General features: G+C 44.0%; 3 protein-coding genes and 1 pseudogene across 4 annotated transcripts; 1 reads left to right on the forward strand and 3 right to left on the reverse strand.

Annotated features, from left to right (window-relative positions):
* Window positions 1-250: 250 nt before the first annotated feature.
* Window positions 251-2,467, reverse strand: LOC112877374 (cell division cycle-associated protein 7-like). Of its 2 annotated transcripts, none has more exons than XM_025941666.1 (8): window positions 2,284-2,467; window positions 1,943-2,198; window positions 1,669-1,849; window positions 1,460-1,530; window positions 1,293-1,370; window positions 1,063-1,153; window positions 874-929; window positions 251-789 (listed from the first exon to the last, which is right to left on the reverse strand). In XM_025941666.1, exons 1-8 carry the CDS (start codon window positions 2,347-2,349, stop codon window positions 722-724), a joined length of 867 nt encoding a protein of 288 aa, XP_025797451.1. In that variant the 5' UTR covers window positions 2,350-2,467; the 3' UTR covers window positions 251-721. The 2 variants fall into 2 exon arrangements, with proteins under 2 accessions (XP_025797451.1, XP_025797452.1); XM_025941667.1 differs by having other exon boundaries at window positions 253-789; window positions 1,063-1,150.
* A 2,252-nt stretch (window positions 2,468-4,719) lies between these two features.
* LOC112877341 lies at window positions 4,720-6,032 on the reverse strand. The gene is made up of 5 exons (XM_025941637.1): window positions 5,856-6,032; window positions 5,585-5,750; window positions 5,328-5,495; window positions 5,093-5,159; window positions 4,720-4,989 (listed from the first exon to the last, which is right to left on the reverse strand). The coding sequence occupies exons 1-4, from the start codon at window positions 5,919-5,921 to the stop codon at window positions 5,137-5,139; spliced, it is 423 nt and encodes a 140-aa protein (XP_025797422.1). The 5' UTR covers window positions 5,922-6,032; the 3' UTR covers window positions 4,720-4,989; window positions 5,093-5,136.
* A 587-nt stretch (window positions 6,033-6,619) lies between these two features.
* Window positions 6,620-8,975, reverse strand: LOC112876248 (annotated as a pseudogene).
* A 10-nt stretch (window positions 8,976-8,985) lies between these two features.
* LOC112876247 (probable serine/threonine protein kinase IREH1) lies at window positions 8,986-15,908 on the forward strand. The gene is made up of 14 exons (XM_025940314.1): window positions 8,986-9,053; window positions 9,179-9,515; window positions 9,591-10,273; window positions 11,456-11,548; window positions 11,623-11,763; window positions 11,841-11,933; window positions 12,388-12,586; window positions 12,667-12,752; window positions 13,179-13,267; window positions 14,499-14,550; window positions 14,648-14,704; window positions 14,808-14,975; window positions 15,114-15,191; window positions 15,527-15,908. The coding sequence occupies exons 3-14, from the start codon at window positions 9,677-9,679 to the stop codon at window positions 15,599-15,601; spliced, it is 1,728 nt and encodes a 575-aa protein (XP_025796099.1). The 5' UTR covers window positions 8,986-9,053; window positions 9,179-9,515; window positions 9,591-9,676; the 3' UTR covers window positions 15,602-15,908.
* The last annotated feature ends 955 nt before the right edge of the window (window positions 15,909-16,863 follow it).

Consider the following 16,863-nt stretch of genomic DNA (forward strand, 5'->3'; position numbering starts at 1 on the left):
GGGTAACTCTGTATGATTCTGGCTGGAATCATGCTCAGAAAAAATCCATGCGTGGTTATAAAATGTTAAAACGATACAGATATTTATGTCTTTTTTCACATTCCAGCTCATCATGTACTAGCTAGCTGGGAGTTTGTTTTGGTGACTTAACCTCCCAATACCTCTAAAACAGGGACAGTTACAATTGTGAAGACATGAACTGGCCATATAATTCAAGACCAGTTGAAAAATTATACCGATACCATATAGCTGGTTCCATCATAGATACCGTAAAATGACAATTGTCATAAGTCACGGAATAAGCAAGCAGCAGCATTGACTTGGTTTTACGCTCAAAACCAGAAAATGAATGGACTCGTCCTTTCTCTGTTCCTCAACACAATGCGGATACGATAAATAGACAAGTTGACATTGGCCCATTACAATGACCATTGTGACTGTCTGATCTCTGAAACATCTCATAAGTGACAGAATTTCTAGCTCCACATTCTTGGACGCAAAAGTGTGCCATTTCAGCCAACACTTCTCCTAAGAGGATAAGATGACTACCATCTACTTATAAGTGGTCGAGCTCCTAACTTTCACATTCCTGGGTGCAAAAGTGTACCATTTCAACAGAGACACTTCTCCTAAGAGGATAAGATGTCTAACATCTAAACTGCCAGAAAACAGAACTCTCACTAAATCACTGAAGAAGTGAACATGTGAAAACCAGTCATTGTCAGAATGCTTGTCGCTTCAGCCTGTCCATGAGAAGGTGCGCAACTGACTCATATCCTTGTTCCCTTGCTGTTGCAATGACAAAGAAAGTGAAAAGGAGGCACAGCATTTGTCACACGTATTTAACACTAACAGCAGTAGAAACCGAGTTACCATTGTATATGGCAATCCCAGTTGGTGGTATCTTCCTCTTCTTCAGGCAGAAGGAGCTGCAATGTTGTATGACCAAACGTTACCAAGTAAGCAGTGGGAGATATTTTTTTCCCTGAAAAATTCTACATATCTTGACAGCGCCCTTTCAGACCTCTGAATCTCTGGTCGAACAAGGTTGGGGAACCTCACCTGTTGCATATCCAGAACTTCTTGATACCTTTCTCCTCAATGCAGTGAGGGCACATCCAGTTCTTGTTCCCCCTCACCTCTTCCATCGCTGCTAAAGCAGTTCAAAATTCAGCTAGCAGGCCAATAAAATTCACCAGGAACAATGGCATTTCATGACAACATTGAGCATGATACATACAGCCCCGATTCAACCATGGCATTTCTTGACAATGTTGCGCAAGTTCACTTACCTTCGCCATACCTAACTTTCAGGCAAGCACGGCAGAGTATCCCATTCGAAGAATGACAAGATGAACACTCCGTCTTTCCTGTCAAATTCACAAGAAATATTGAGTATTGACCATGATCAAACAAGTACACACGATGAAAGAAGATATGTTCACGGATTCTTCTTTACCTAAGCACGGCTGCTTCAGATCACCTTCCCCGCAGCGCTTGCAGTCCTCCTCGCTGCACAATTTCTTCTGCCTTCGGTCACAGAAGAACGATTTTTCTCAACTACTTGCACAAAGACGCTAATCCCGCGCAATAACGCGACCAGAGCATAAAACCGGTCATAAACGCGACCGACTACGTGTTCGTAATGTCGCGATATCGCCAGTGTACCTGCAGAAATGGCAGCAGATCCCAAGAACAGGGTCGTACACGCCTCCCCTTCCCTTGCTGTCGCATCGCCTCTCCTGCAGCGCCTGTACCCTCTTCTTGTCCACCACCAACGCCAGATTCTCCTCATCATCGTCTTCATCTGTCTCCGCCGCAGTGGCCGCCGCCAATTTACTCAAAGCTCCTACAATACGACAAAAGAAACTTGTTTGAGTCGTTTCCGATCACATACAACACGGCCAGAATCCAGGGAAGAGCAGCGAATTCGGCAGGCGACCTTTGGGAGGCAGCGCCTTGTGCTGAACAGACTGTCCGTTCAATCGGGCGGAGCGGCGGTTCGTCGACGTGGATCCAGTCGGCGTCGCGGCGGCGAGGCGGCTGGAGCGGCGGAGCGGGGTCATGCTCATCACCCGCGGCCTGGGGGGCTTCCGGTTCCGGGGGGTCGCGCTCCCGGCCGCGCGGTGGCTGGAGGCGGAGGCAATGTCGCTGAGCTCCCCCGCGCAGCGGAGCAGGCCGAGCATCTCCATTCGGGCCTGCACACGCGTCAAGAATCAGTGGCGCCGCAAGAAATTCCTCGTCCAGTGGAGATCGGATCTGGGGAAGATGCTTGCGCCTTACCATGTTCTCGGAGATGCGGGCGTCGCGAAGACACTCGTAGTCGGACTTGGCGCTGAGCTTCCCCATCGCGGCGGCTGCTTCGGCGGCGGCGGCCTTGCCTTGCAAAGATTGGCTGAGATGGTTGGCTGATCGGGGACAGGGTGTAGTGGGCGGTGGCTCAGGCGCTCAGCGCTGAGCAACGGTGAGAGAGGTGCGAAGTTTGAATGGGAAAAGATGAACAAACGGCACTATTTTATGCGCGGTCTGCACTACTGGCAGAACGTTTTTTTACCGGAAAATTTACCATTTTTCCCATGACGCTTGAGATGGCCAATTCTTCCCCTTAACTTTTTTTTAATGCCAGGGAAGGCAGCTAATCCTAATCTTTTTTGGAACTAAAAACTAATCCTAATTATCAAACCCAGGAAAGAATGAATCAGCAATATATGGTAATATATGCCACATGTCAATGGCATACCATGAGCTGGGCCCCCCAAAAGAACGGAGACAAGGTTTCATAGGATTATCTTCCAAGTTCCAATCCAAATAGACAAGACAATGGACATTTACACAATATATAACCAAAATATAGGAATGTTTTCTTTTAACTCACGTCCGGAACGCTGCCGAATCATATATGAAGAAGCTGCAATGTCTTTCGACAGAGATCCGGCAAAAAGCCATCGAATCCTATTTGAAGAAGCTGCTGATTTATATATGAAGAAGCTGCCACAAAAGTCCTTTAAAACCGTTTGGAACATAAGAACGTGAAACTAAGGAATGGAGAAAAACGGATGAATGTGATAGAGCGAAAATAAAAAAAAACAATAGGATTTCAAAACACAGGAATAAGGGTGTTTGGATTGTATGGAAATAATGGAACCTTCACAAGCCATGATCTTACTATACTGATTGGATACTGATTGGAGGTTCTTTTTAAGTCTTCACGTGAAGCCGTCTACAATTTAAAGTGGGCACTTTAAAAAAATAGAGAAATTCTAGAAATTCTCACAAAAATCAGAAAAATCCGGCCATCAATATGACAACTACTCATAATAGTCATTGGATATGTTATCTTTTCTAATAAATTATCCACCTCTGCTATTATAAAAATAGACTAAATTAACCCACAAACATGTATCTAAATTACCTACCTCTGCCACTGTTAAAAAAAATCTGAAGTAAACCCCTAATCTTCGTGTAAATTACTCACCTATACCATTATAATAATAATGCAAATACCCCCCTAATTTTCATATAAATTATCCAATTATATCATTATTAAAATTTAAAGTAACCCTAAATCTGAATCTAACTTATATAATTATAACAAAATATTAAAGTACATCAATATAAAATTATAAATTACTATTTCTATCATTATTAATATATTATTTATATTATTGTTCATATAAAAATCTACCCATGATATGTGTCACCGTATATTCATGTATGATGGAAAGAGATAAGAATACCAATTCACAAACAAATGATTCAGTTAAATATATATCAAATACACATGGAGGTGTGATGCGAAACGAAATCTATTGCAACTAGATAATGATAAAATGTATTTTAAATATGTGTTAGAATATTTAATAGATGGAAGAGGGTTTGAAATAAATAATTATAATTATTAGCTATAAGCTTTATTTTATATTAATTTTAATTAGCTCGTGCGGGAGCACGGTTTGATCGGCTAGTGTCAACTCTAATTGAACTGGGTCTCCATGGGTCTCCATGCTAACTATACATAACGGTCGTCGTATAATCGTACATATCCGCTGGAGATAATAATATTCTAGAATAAAATAAAAAGTTCTAGAACAAAATAAAAGGCTAGGGATAACGATGTTCGAAAATATTTTTATCTTGTTTTGGAATGTTTTATTTTATTCTGGAGCATTGATATCTCCAGCAAACATGTGCGATGATACAACGGCTAGTCGCACGTGTTATGAATAATATCCCCAGAATTAATCCCTTTCTCTTTTCTCTTCTTCTCGTCTGTTCCCTCTTCCCATAATCCCATCCCTTCTGATCCCCATCATTTTCTTTTTTCTAGCTCCCACGCATTGCCATTTCACTAGACCATGGAAGCAATGAAAGGGACTGTTAGCCTGAAGCCAACGATTCACGGGCAACAACAGCGAAGCATTTTTTTTATCACAACTGTAGCATTTGATGCAGCAACAAGCTAGGACAAAATCTACAGTAGTTGCAGCATGGCACGGCAGCGCCATCTCGACGAAACTGCAGGAAATTTTCTTTGGATGCTTTTTTTCCCTACGTTTTGTGAAGGAAGAGAAGCCTTTCCTCTGCAATAGGAATCAATTCTCCTCCATTCCAAACAGCAAAACGAGAAAACTTTCCTAAGGAATCCATTCCTCTGCTTTTCCTATAAAAATACTCCATTCCAAATAGACCCCTTCAAATGCAGGATGCGCGTGCGGTGAATGCAGTGTAATCAGTTCACATTCCAATAGCCGCATCACAGGAGTTCAACAGAGACCCGGCAAGAAAATTAGGAGACCATGTTCCAAAACGACTTGGAGTGATGGAGTCTAGGTACCTGAACCAGACTACCTGACTAGGATTTGCCTGCTATATTTACACCTTATCTGAACTGAAAACCATGGACATGGAGACTCCTGGAATCGACTCTAAACTACACGCGGATATTCAGCTGGAGATCCCAGAAGCGTGGTAGATGAGCACACACCATGTCTGCAAAAGATTAGTTAGAGTGATTGCTATTAGCAGACGAGCTGGACACGGATAGGGGAAAAATTGGAAAGATCGACAGATCGTTCCTGCTTCTTGTTTTTACCAGAGCACGGCAAGTTCAGGTCTCATAACACGCAGCGCTCGCAGTCATCCGCGCTGCACGATCTCCTCTGCATTTGATCACACAACCAAATTTTCTCAGCATGCTGTATAGATAATATAATTCCATGTTTTTTTTCCTTAATATGAAACAATGTTTGCAACTTAAAAGTTACTGAATAAAAATCAGCTAATCAGCAGTACATATGGTAGGAGCAATTCAGCAATGGTATGTGTACCTGCAGAAATGGCAGTTTCCCCGGGAACAGGGTCGTACACGCCCCCCATCCCCTCGCCGTCAGTGTCCATCTCCTCGTCGAGGACCGCCGGCGCATCGTGATCGCCCTCCTCCCCCTCCTCTTCCTCTTTCTCCTCCACCGCTACAGCCGTCGCCTTGCCCAGAACCCCTACGAGACAACACAAGAAACGCGTTCCCATCTCAGACAATCCGGAACAACCTCCGACGGAGAAGCAGGGAGCGCACGCCACGGCAAACCTGTGAGGGGCAGCGCCTTGTGCTTCACGGCCTGCCCGTTCAGCCGCGGGGAGCGGCGGGGCGGGCCCGTGGCGGGCTGCTTGCGGGTGTAAGGGCGGCGCGAGGGGGCGGCCATCGCGTTGAGCTCCTCCTTGGCGCAGCGCAGCCCGAGCATCTCAAACCGGGCCTGCACGCCGCACGGGGTTCCTCAAGGATAGGTGGCGCCGCGCGGAAATTCCTCATCCGGTGGACTGAAATCAAGTACGGGGATCGGGGAGACGCGTGCGCCTACCTTGTTCTCGGAGATGCGGGCGTCGCGGAGGCTCTCGTAGTCGGACTCGTTGCCGCGCTTTCCCATGGCGGCGGCAGCGGCGTCGTCCTCCACCGGGCTTGCGAAGTTTTTTTTTCTTTTGGATTGGAGGGCGGGTTGCTTTGCGGCGATTCAGCTTTGAAATTGAACGCGAATGCTAACAAGTAACAACACTGCAGGATGAGAAATTGGACGAGACCTCTCTGATATAGTTCCTGGTCACTGACGCGTGGGTCCGGGCCCACGCGTCAGTGACTCAAATTCGGGAAACTGGCGGTGCTAGCCTAGGGTGTCAGCGGAGAGAGAAAGGGGAAGCTGGTAACACTTGTCGTCATCTTCATCCATTCCCATTCGAACCCAAAAAAAACGCGGAGAAGCTGGGCATGATGGTGCACAGGAGGAGCTCCATGGTAAGCTCTCTGCCAGGACTTCAGAGAGATAGTTCAAGCCTTCAAGGAATCAGGATCAGCTATATGATGCATATAGGGGAAAAAACAAAAATGGAACAATATGAAATCCTCCATTCAGATTATTGTCTATCAGTCATGCTTCACTGCTTAATTTTTATATGGGCATTGAATAGGAACAAACATTTGGTTGTCATCCAAATTACTCGTGAGAGCTAGGAATAGATAGCAAATAGGCTTCCATGCCTGATCGAACAACACCTGATTTTGGCTCAAAGACTAATCTGCACTGACTAGTATAACCTAATCATGACAATTGCATTGGATAATATTGCCGGTGGCAGAACTTGTAGGCAAGAGGCAATAGTCTTATTTACACCGAAAAGGCAGATAATTCGTAACGATGTTACACAGTGTTTCACCACTGCCATGTCCTAGATCATCGCCATGTTCATGACCACCCAGGAAAGCCCCCACAAGCTCATCCCACTCAGATGGTTCACTCCTCGGTGACGATGAGGCGCTGCATGACGTTGTTGAGGTCCTAGGGTCATCGAAGTCCAATGATGACGACGAGGAATTGCCTTGCAAAGTCTCTTCCTCAAGAGGCACCAGATGCTCAATACTATGAAGGCCAATCGTTCCCTCCTCAACGTCGACTGATTGCACCTCCTGTGCTCTTAGCATCTTCTGTTGCGCTGGAGGTGATGTCGACTCTTCTTCTTGCTCCATCAACTGATGACAGTCAAAACAGATGAAGTAATGTCACAATTCGCATGATCACAACACATATAGAAGGTAGACCGGAGACATGTAAGCATGGGATGAACTCACATCTAAAGCCTTCTAAGCCTCTCTTTCTATCCAAATAATTCCATGGTCGGTGGCAGCATTGCACGACAGAACAACATGCTCGAATCTGCCCACTATTGGAACTCTGTTCTGACCTCTGGTGGAAATCTTCCACATCTGCATTAAAAAACACATGGCTGCAATGCTAAATAGCAAGACTCCATAATTTAAATTTTACGAACCAGAAGTTATGGATTTTGTTTTTCTCCAGAAACTGGAGAAACCTGTTTAACAGGTGGTTTGGTTTCAAATTCTTGCAGGAAATTAGGAAGAAACATTTTCTTTACTAGCATGAAAAACACCCAAAATGTTGGTTTTCATGAGAATCAGCTCCCCCTCTCACATTGCACAAAGTGATCCTCTTTCTCTATAGCAATGTACCAGGAAGAAACAGATCCAGACATATAAATTGGGGAATTCAGAACCGTGGACAAAAGATGCCCAAATTACATCACAGGTGCAGAAGCTTGTTAAAATCCTATCTTTTTTTGAGGAAATGTTCAAAGCCTATCTTACCAACAATGCAGGGGAGTAGAGAGGTGTGCAAGTAACGAATCAGATAGAGGCCGTTAGGTATATGCCCCATCAGTTCACTACGATATCATCCGGTGATCCCGTTTTATCCAAGTGACGCTAGCAGATTTAGAGACAATGGAGATACCTGCAATTCTTTCGTTCCACGATGTGGAACACCGTCCCAGGAGCGTAGAGTTTAGCTGGATCCTTGAGCTTCCCTTCTGAGACAAAGGTGTCTCTCATGCAAACGAAACATAGTAGACACGGCAAACTGCAAAACGGAAAAGGAAATGAGCGAGGCAAACTAGTAATGAACAACAGGAACTAAGCATGAATCCTCAGAACATGGCTTTTTGAAAGGCGTCTGTGAGCACGCTTACCAGAAAATAGATCCAAAAATGTGCTGCAGGGGCGCTGGAGTCCTGGGCAAGAAATCATCCTACAGAGGTTCCACAAATGTGCATGATCAGGACGATCATCGATTGCAAAAATATTACGAGTAATATCTATTGTATTTGCATGAGTTTTGATACTGCAACTTCAAGATTCCATTACTTCGAAGTTCGCTCGTGTTACTTTCTGTATCATTGTTCAAAAGAAATGGATACCTGAGAGGAACAGATAAGCTTTAAGAGGCAGCAATCTTAGCACTCAGCGGACTTGCCTGCAGCACGATGGAGTGGACGACGTCGGCGTACTCGACGGCAAGCCCGAGCGACATGCACCGCGGGGGCGCCATGGCGTAGCACCTCACATCTTCGCGGCGGAGCCTGAGCCTCCCGAGCCAGCACCTCACCGCCACGACGGCTGCCGCGCGGCCACGCCCGCGCCGAGCGAGTGGCCCACGAACACGACCCTGCACCGTCCGGGCCCGGCCTCCGCCACCATCCGGCGCAGCGCGGGGCCCTCGCGGTCGAGCAGCCACACGGCGGCGCGGAGCAGGCCGCGGTGCGCGTGCCCTCCCGCGAAGGGCGTGGGCCCGCCGGCGTCGAGGAGGAGGCGGTAGTCCTCGGGCCGCGCGAGGCCGAGGCCGCGCACGGCAAGCACGACCTCCCCGCGGGCGCGGTCGTGGTGGAGCCGGTACGGCGGGCAGAGCGGCGACGGCGGCGGCACGTCGCCCGCGCCGTCGTCGTCGTAGGCGGCGAGCACGGCGCGGCAGGCGCGCGGGACGGGCGCGAAGGAGGCGGGCGAGGCCGCGGGCCACGACGCGCTGTCGTCGGCGCCAGGGAGCGAGAGGCGGCGGGCCGCCCACCGCGCGCAGGCGAGGGAGAGCGCGCACTCCGCGGCGCAGGAGAAGGCCATGGCGTGCTCGCGGCGCGCGCGTGGAAGCGGGATTCGACGGGCATGGGCATCCTTGGCTTGGGGGGCAAGGGATTTCGACAACGCGGCAACGAAGGCGGCGAAGGTATGCAACGAAGGCGAAAATTCGAACTTCTAGATCGGAGAGATCAAGATCCGGCCGTCGATGTTTTTTTTGGAAAAAAACAATTCTTATTCATCAACCGGGAATCTTTGACCGTTGCATACCAGGAATCGGCCGGTCCACCGGAGACTCCCACCAGCCAGTCTGCCACTAGCCGGTCGCCGCGGCCGTGCTCGCTTGTGTCGTCGTCGTCGTCGCCCGTCGGTCGTCGCTGGGGCTGAATCGTGTCAAGGCGAGAGACAGCGAGCGCAGAGCCTCGCCGCCGCGCTCGGGAGCAATGGCCTCTCGCGCGGGCGGGCGAAGGCGGAGCCGTCGGCCGGTGGCGGCGGGAGCTCGTGGCCGTGGTCAGATTCGAGTAGCAGTCTGTCGTTGGAAGGGGAATTTGGCGCCTGGCGGCCGAGCAGCTGTTGCGGGGCCCGACAGGAACCAGCGTCGCAGCAAAAGGTGGCGATCCTATTCTTGTTCTTTTTATACATATAGTTGTTTAGGTTTAATACGATTTTTTTCACGCTTTAGTAGGTGATGCTTCATCTTGTTCGGCAGTGTGCATTTGAGATCCCTGCGAAACACCAAAGGAACCCGAGTCTCTTCACTTTGAAACCAAAATGCAGGCTCCCAGTGCGCCAGGAAATGGAGCCCCTGCAGGCTATCAGGCTACCGGACACTGGTCTGATGAGTCGGACCAGCCAAATGTTTGCGAAGAGCGTTCAATAAGGTGCCGCCTATGCGAAGAGTATGTCCCTACACATTGGGTGAAGGATCACTCAAAGGTTTGTGCAGTTGCTGATAGGTGCGACCAGAAAGGTTTTAGCATGGATGAGCGTCTAATAAGAGTTGCAGAAACACTAGAAAAACTGGTAGAGTCGTATTCGCTGGCCGACTATCCAGGCGCTGTTAGCCACAATGGTGCAAAAGTTTCAAATTCAAGCATCAATGAAGAGTCCAATGGCCAGTCCTCAAAATTATCCGATTGGTCTACCAGAGGATCTGCTAATATGCCTGACTGTATCCAAGAGACTGATAACACTACTTCTACTTCGTACGATGACATAATAAATCTTCCTCCAGTGACATGTGAGACTCCTAGATCATCTGCCGGAAGTATGACTCCTAGATCTCCACTGATAACTCCAAGGTCGAATCACATTGACATGCTTTCAGCTGAAAAAAGTGCAAATAATGAGAACGATGAGCTTCTGCAGGTCAGACATTTATATGACATCCACAATTATGCTCGTATATTTTTCTCATCTGTTAGTCGACCATTTTGTCATAAACTTGTGACTTAATAATTTTTTGTATCGGTATAACGTAAATCTAGTAGCCATAATGAAAAATTTTCAGACATGTGATTCTATTTGTCTTTCATTTATGGCAATGTGGAAATCAATTATTCAGTGCAACTGCACTAAATCGAGCACTGAAAATATGAGGATAAATCCCACGGCATTGCACTAAGAAGAAATCTCAGCCAAACCGGCTGAGAAAACCCCCAAACCCTGGCTTCACCCTATAGAGCCGCACCGTAAGCTGGGCCAACCACGACCCACTGGATTAGCGACCACTGCAACTACCCCCTAGTAGGAGGGTCCAAACCAACCATAGGTGCCACAGGCCGGCGCCCTGCCACTCTTTTTTTGGGTTGTCAGCGAGAGGATTTTTTTTTGCCGCCACCAGGATTTGAACCCTGGTTTGTGTCTTCCTCAACTGGGAAGCTTACCACTACACTACAAGAGCGTTGGCGAAATATGTATACGCTTAATTTTGTGACTATTCCTTACACCATCAACTCATTAACCGTCATGCACAAGAGTAATTGCTTATGATTTTGGACAGATTCTTGCCTCTGGGAAGCTGATCCTGGAGATCATGTTGCTCCATTTACAAATGTGCCTAATCATTGAATAATAAGTCAAATAAATATTAGTGCTTTTATGCAGGTTTTCCAACCTGTGATTCTGTCTGGATATGTTATCTGGATTGAGTCCTACTCTATCTTGTTCCGCCTTGAGCCCACAAATAGAAGTCTAAAACCTGCATTAGCCTCATATAGATTCTCAGATTGCATGCTAGGATTTGGTGGTTGTGCTGGTCTTGCAATAATGTCCGCACCATAGCATTAAGGTTGAAGTGACTTTCATACAAATGGTAATTCTTATGGGGTGGGTATCTTGCTGAACACATAATACCTTCCTTGCTTCTGGCAATTATTACAGTTTTGAGATGTGTAGCAATCGCATGGAACTAATTTGACAGCTAGCATTTCACAGCTTATATTTGTGTATTTACAGTTGCGAATTTGCTTCAGTACATCTTTCTTTCATTTCATCATAATATTGCAGTTTTTTTTATTGATTTAACAAGTTTGTTTTCCTTTTAAGCAGGTACTTAGAAAGGCGGATATAGTCCAGAAAATTTTTGCTGAGAGTATATTGACGGAACGTGATATTTTGATTACAGTCCGAAATCCTTTCGTGGTGAGTGAACCTACAAATCTCACTCCTAGTTTGGAAAACTATATATTTTTTTAAAACTATCGTGCTTTTATAAGGTGCGCTTCTTCTATTCTTTTACTTCTCGGGAAAATTTGTATCTGGTCATGGAATACCTAAATGGAGGGAACCTATACTCATTACTGAGAAATCATGGTTGCTTGGATGAAGAGGTTGCTCGGCTGTATCTCGCAGAAGTTGTAAGTTTCCAGAACTGACTAGTTTTTCCCGCAATCTTTGCCATCTTTGCTTTCTGATAATCATTTTTTTCCTGCAGGTGCTAGGTTTGGAATATTTGCACTTTTTACACATAGTTCATAGAGATCTAAAACCTGACAACTTGTTTATAGCCCATGACGGGCATATCAAGGTACCACAGCCATGTTCATAGTTTTCATTTTTTTTATCGTATTACGTTTCACATAGAGTTCACATACTACATGTTTTTTGAATGCATCTTCATAGTTCTTCATGCCTTGTTGCTGGAAGATGTATTGGTATAGTTTGTTCAGGTAAACAAAATAGACAATGAAAGGACTACCCTTAGGAACCTCCACAATGGCATGTACTGAATTTGCAATGAGAGAGAGAATAGAGTGCATTAGGTAATGTTGAGATTCTCCGAGAGATTTATTTATGCTTGTGGAAAAGCAACTCTTTAATGTATGTTCCACACAAGTCAAGTATAAGCAATTTCTTTTGCATACTGGTATGTGGTATCACATCAATTATATGGAAGTGTGTCACATTCTTGGTCCCAGAATATCATCATTATATATCTTGATGTATCTGCTTGCATTGCATACTAATCTGGATTGTTTCAGTTGACAGAATTTGGGCTGTCGAAAGTTGGTCTGATAGACAGCACAAAGGATATGCCTGATACTGTTGTTAGCGGAGCTGCATTGTACCAATATGGTGACCTGATGAGTGAACTCAAGCACCCAACCTGTATAAGGAAACGTTCTGCTGCTGGAACCCCTGGTTATTTAGCACCAGAACTTCTTTTGGGAACAGGATGTGGTAAATGCTGAACAAAGTCGTCAATGTTTTGCATTCTGATTTTGTTTACCAGTTTGATACTAATTGCTTCATTATTGCAGGTACTAGTGCAGATTGGTGGTCTGTTGGTGTAATTCTGTTTGAGCTAATTGTTGGCATGCCTGCGTTCAATGCAGAACATCCCCAAGTACCATACATTACATTTACTGAATTTTTTTCTGAGCTCTAACAAATTTCCCTTTGCCACTCCCCCTGTAGGAGTATTTGGTAGATCGTTGGTGCAATGTTTGGCACCAGAGATTATAAGTTTGGCCCTAAAATACCTAGACTGCCAAGATGGGACTATCCCATCACATTAGAACACTTAGGCCATCTGAACTATTCTGTTTAGTCTTTCCTCTAACTCTTCATGTTCAGAGCGTAAGATACCAGTATAACACAGCTGAGAAGACTTATTTAATATTTGATGGAAGTATATGGTTGTAGTCCATATATTGCACAGTGCGGTCGTGCAGCAAGTATTCATCAATCACCATACTTTTAAATCTTCACTGGAAATCAGTTATCTGAAAAGTGATGTAACTTAACATTCTTGTTGTATCTGTTGCTGCAGGCAATTTTCGACAATATTTTGAATCGCAAAATACATTGGCCAGTTGTCCCAGAGAAGATGAGTTTCGAAGCACAAGATTTAATTGACAAGTAAGAAATATTCCAAACCATTAGAGTATTCAATTACTTACAGCACAGGATTGCATGTTAGCTTCTTGAGTTCAAATGTTTATCTGGCAAATGATTTTGCCAGTATGAAAAAAAGGTAGCATGGATTTCATAGCAGAAACAGTTGAGGGGCTAACAACTGTATTTCGTTATTCTTTTCTTGGTGCCATTCTTCTCAATTATTGTTGCAATGCCAATCATGAGATCCCTACATTATTTTCTGAACACGCAGGAGAGCTGTGTTGATTACAATAAGGAGAAGAAAGTATACGAATACAAGATACAACCCCCTTTCCAAAAGAATCGGTTACATTAGCCCCACAACCAATGATGAATGATCCATCATTGTTAATTAACTATGCTATGCTTCCAAGAAAAACCTTCAACTTCACCTCCCATATTCCAGCTATTAAATAAACATGCAAGTAAAAACAAAAGGTTGATCAAAATCAACTTTGTCATTCAGATTCTAACAATGAGCATCAGATTCTTAGTAATGTCATGCAGACTCCAAACAGTTTAAATGATTATTGAGGCCGATCAGGATGTTGGGCAACTAGACAAGGGGCCAATCCAGACTTGATCATTGGTGTGACCTTCATTGAAATATTGGGTCGTTTCATCTGATGAACTGTGCTGAAGAGTAACTTATACGCGATTTTAAATTTTGATTGCTGTCATAGGACAGCACACAGCAGCGCTTGTACACTGGACTGGATCCACCGTCAACTAGGCGCTGCTATTGGACTCTTACGTCACCTGCAATTATAAAAAAGTTGATGCAGATCAACTTCGTCAATTAGATTCTAACAATGAACGTCAGATTTGTTGCTAAAACAAGAACATCTGATTCATAGTAGTCATGCATATTCCAAATAATTCAAGTGATTTGAGGTCGATCAGGATCTGGGGCCATGCTATTGTAATGTATCCCTAAAATGCTGCGTTAGGCACATGACCTTTAGTGTTATATCTGTTCAGTTGTATTCTTGGTTTAAATTATACTAGTTTGTTTCTCAGGGGTATAACTTTTTCACTAGCGACATGTGCTTGAAACCTTTATGTGTAATACTGACATGCCAGTAGCAGTCAAATTCCAACTTCAAAAGCTACTTAGCTGGCTCTCAGTGAATCTTTAATCTTTGAGCAAGTTAATTTCTAATATTGTTTCAGTAAACTTATTTGATATTTGACAGTCAACAAATTGCTCCAGATTATTAACAGAAGATCCTCATCAACGGCTAGGAGCAAATGGTGCCTTGGAGGTAATCTGATGATGCTAGAAATCCTCTATCATGCTATACTTTATTCAAATGTTTATGGCATAGACATGAATGATGTTGGGAATCTTATTTTCTTTAGGTTAAACAACATCCTTTCTTTAAAGGCATTAGCTGGGATACCCTTGCTTGGCAGAAGGTGAGAAAGCCAGAAAGAGGTTAATTGTTAATTTCATTTCTTCCAACTTGTCCTGTGTCTCTTTTGTGTAGGCATGCTAGGGATAACACGAAACTGTTTGCAGGCTGCCTTTGTCCCATCCTCAGATAGTGCATTTGATGCCAGCTGTTTCACCAGTCGTTGTTCTTGGAATCTGTCAGATGAAACCATATATAAAACATATGACTTTGAGGATTCCAGTGATAACCGAAATAGAAGCAGTAGCTGTGCAAGCAAGCGCCAAGATGGCACGGTATGAATAATTTTAAGTAGTAGAAGAAAGTAGAGGGAAAATGATATATATATATAAAAGTACTGCATATGAATCGTTGACCTACCTTCATATTCTTCAGTTGCTTTGCTTAATTGTTTTACAAATTGTGCAAATTAGGGAGATTGTTGCTGTGAGCTTAGTGAGCTTGAATCTGACTCAGAAGTCAGTTATTATTTCAGAAACTTCTCATTCAAGGTAAGCCTACAGCTTTACGGGCCATTTATTTTCCTTTGATGTCTTAGCAATATTAGAGCACAGAAAGATGCATGATTGAATCATCATGGAGTAACCTCTTTTCTCGTTTGAAACAAATGCATTAGACCTGCTATTTTCACTTTGCGGATGCCCAAGTTTATCCACATTTTGTTCACTTCCTCTATATCTCCTCAGTAATATTCAATCAATATCTGCACAACTGAAGTAGTAAAAACCATCTTACGTACTGTTAGTGTAATCATAGTACCAGAGAACCAGATGCTAAGACAAGTAATTTGCCTACAATTTACACAGTATTCTAACTTTTGCTGCAGAATCTATCACAGCTTGCCTCCATCAATTATGATTTGCTCACTAAAGAGGATGGTCCTGCGAAATCTGATACATAGCTATCGATCTAAATCTCGGTTCATCCATTCCAAGTAATAGAAAAGTTTACAAGGTGATTTCGTGTCATTCAAATTATGTACATCCAAGTGTATTTTTTTTAGAAAAAGGGAGATGTTAAAGTGTATTCCCCTCAGTAATATTCCAAGAGGATGCTGCACCGTTTTGGCAATTTCTCTCTTTTATTTAGTATAATGTGGTCTCATCAAGTAGTAATTGCTGATGTTGAAGACAAATGTGACGTACGCCTGGTCTGTTTCCTGTTGAGGATGTTCCTACATATAGTGGATCCGAGAACAGTTTTTCTTTTACCGTGGTTTCACAACAGTTCCCGTGTCATCAATGAACCATCTTACCAAAATTTGGCATGGACACGTCATACGTACGAGCCCTTTTAGTTTCCCCTTGCTGTTTTGCTACAATCCAGCCCATTACCAACCTTGAAGATATTTTTGAAAACAATGAACTTCTCACAGAAATCATGTGTTTTCCTCGGGATGTTCGTTTGCATTCTACCTTTAATAAATCAAATAAAAAAAGTTTTAGTTCTCCTTGCACTCTCTGGTCGGTCTGCCCCTCTATCCCCACCGGAGATGGAGTTGTAAACGCCACTGAAATGATTATTTTTCTATGTGGGGCATTATTTTTATAACTGCCTCCATGGATATGCAAGAACTGGACATATCCTTTTGTACTCTGAGACAATTATTTTCTTTGTTGCAGAACAGTTATTCTTATTTTCATGTCTAGAACAATTTCCTGTCCAAGACGACCTACTTGACTAGGAGCTGAATCCGATTGCTCGTATGGTATTTACAACTTAGCCCGTTAGTCATCTGATCCACCTACACTTGCTAGCTGCTAAATTTTCTCTATAGTGTCGCTACTCGCACGCTCTCATCTTTCTCTGCTACTCGTCTGTTTCAAACTATAGGTCATTTTAGTAAACCTAAATATATATATAGATTTTGCTATGCATCTAGATATACATAGCAAAATTTATGTATCTTGATTTGTCAAAACGAATTACAATTTGGAATGGAGGAAGTAGTTCAATTCTCTATCACCACATATCTCAACTGTCGAGCTGATGTGAGGAAAATCTTCCTGGTGAAGATCCAAGCAGGACTAACTCTATCTTAGGGTAAGAGTATCGCAGGTACCACTGCAGGATTTACTCATGAAACGCTCCTAAAGTCCTACTTCCTCCGTTTCAAATTATTAGTCATTTTGGCTTTTCTAGATATATATATATATATAGTTT

This window comes from Panicum hallii, chromosome 9 (assembly GCF_002211085.1).
Source record: "Panicum hallii strain FIL2 chromosome 9, PHallii_v3.1, whole genome shotgun sequence".
Classification (NCBI taxonomy): domain Eukaryota; kingdom Viridiplantae; phylum Streptophyta; class Magnoliopsida; order Poales; family Poaceae; genus Panicum; species Panicum hallii.

Excerpts from the sequence above, each read along its gene's own strand:
- LOC112876247 (XM_025940314.1), top strand. The coding sequence starts at position 9,677 with ATGCAGGCTCCCAGTGCGCCAGGAAATGGAGCCCCTGCAGGCTATCAG. Across the intron at positions 11,549-11,622 it reads CAGTCCGAAATCCTTTCGTG|GTGCGCTTCTTCTATTCTTT; the intron begins GTGAGTGAACCT and ends TGCTTTTATAAG. Across the intron at positions 14,551-14,647 it reads GAGCAAATGGTGCCTTGGAG|GTTAAACAACATCCTTTCTT; the intron begins GTAATCTGATGA and ends TATTTTCTTTAG.
- LOC112877374 (XM_025941666.1), bottom strand. The coding sequence starts at position 2,349 with ATGGGGAAGCTCAGCGCCAAGTCCGACTACGAGTGTCTTCGCGACGCC. Across the intron at positions 2,199-2,283 it reads CCCGCATCTCCGAGAACATG|GCCCGAATGGAGATGCTCGG; the intron begins GTAAGGCGCAAG and ends ACGCGTGTGCAG. Across the intron at positions 930-1,062 it reads AAGTTCTGGATATGCAACAG|CTCCTTCTGCCTGAAGAAGA; the intron begins GTGAGGTTCCCC and ends ACAACATTGCAG.
- LOC112877341 (XM_025941637.1), bottom strand. The coding sequence starts at position 5,921 with ATGGGAAAGCGCGGCAACGAGTCCGACTACGAGAGCCTCCGCGACGCC. Across the intron at positions 5,751-5,855 it reads CCCGCATCTCCGAGAACAAG|GCCCGGTTTGAGATGCTCGG; the intron begins GTAGGCGCACGC and ends TGCGGCGTGCAG. Across the intron at positions 5,160-5,327 it reads GGAAACTGCCATTTCTGCAG|AGGAGATCGTGCAGCGCGGA; the intron begins GTACACATACCA and ends GATCAAATGCAG.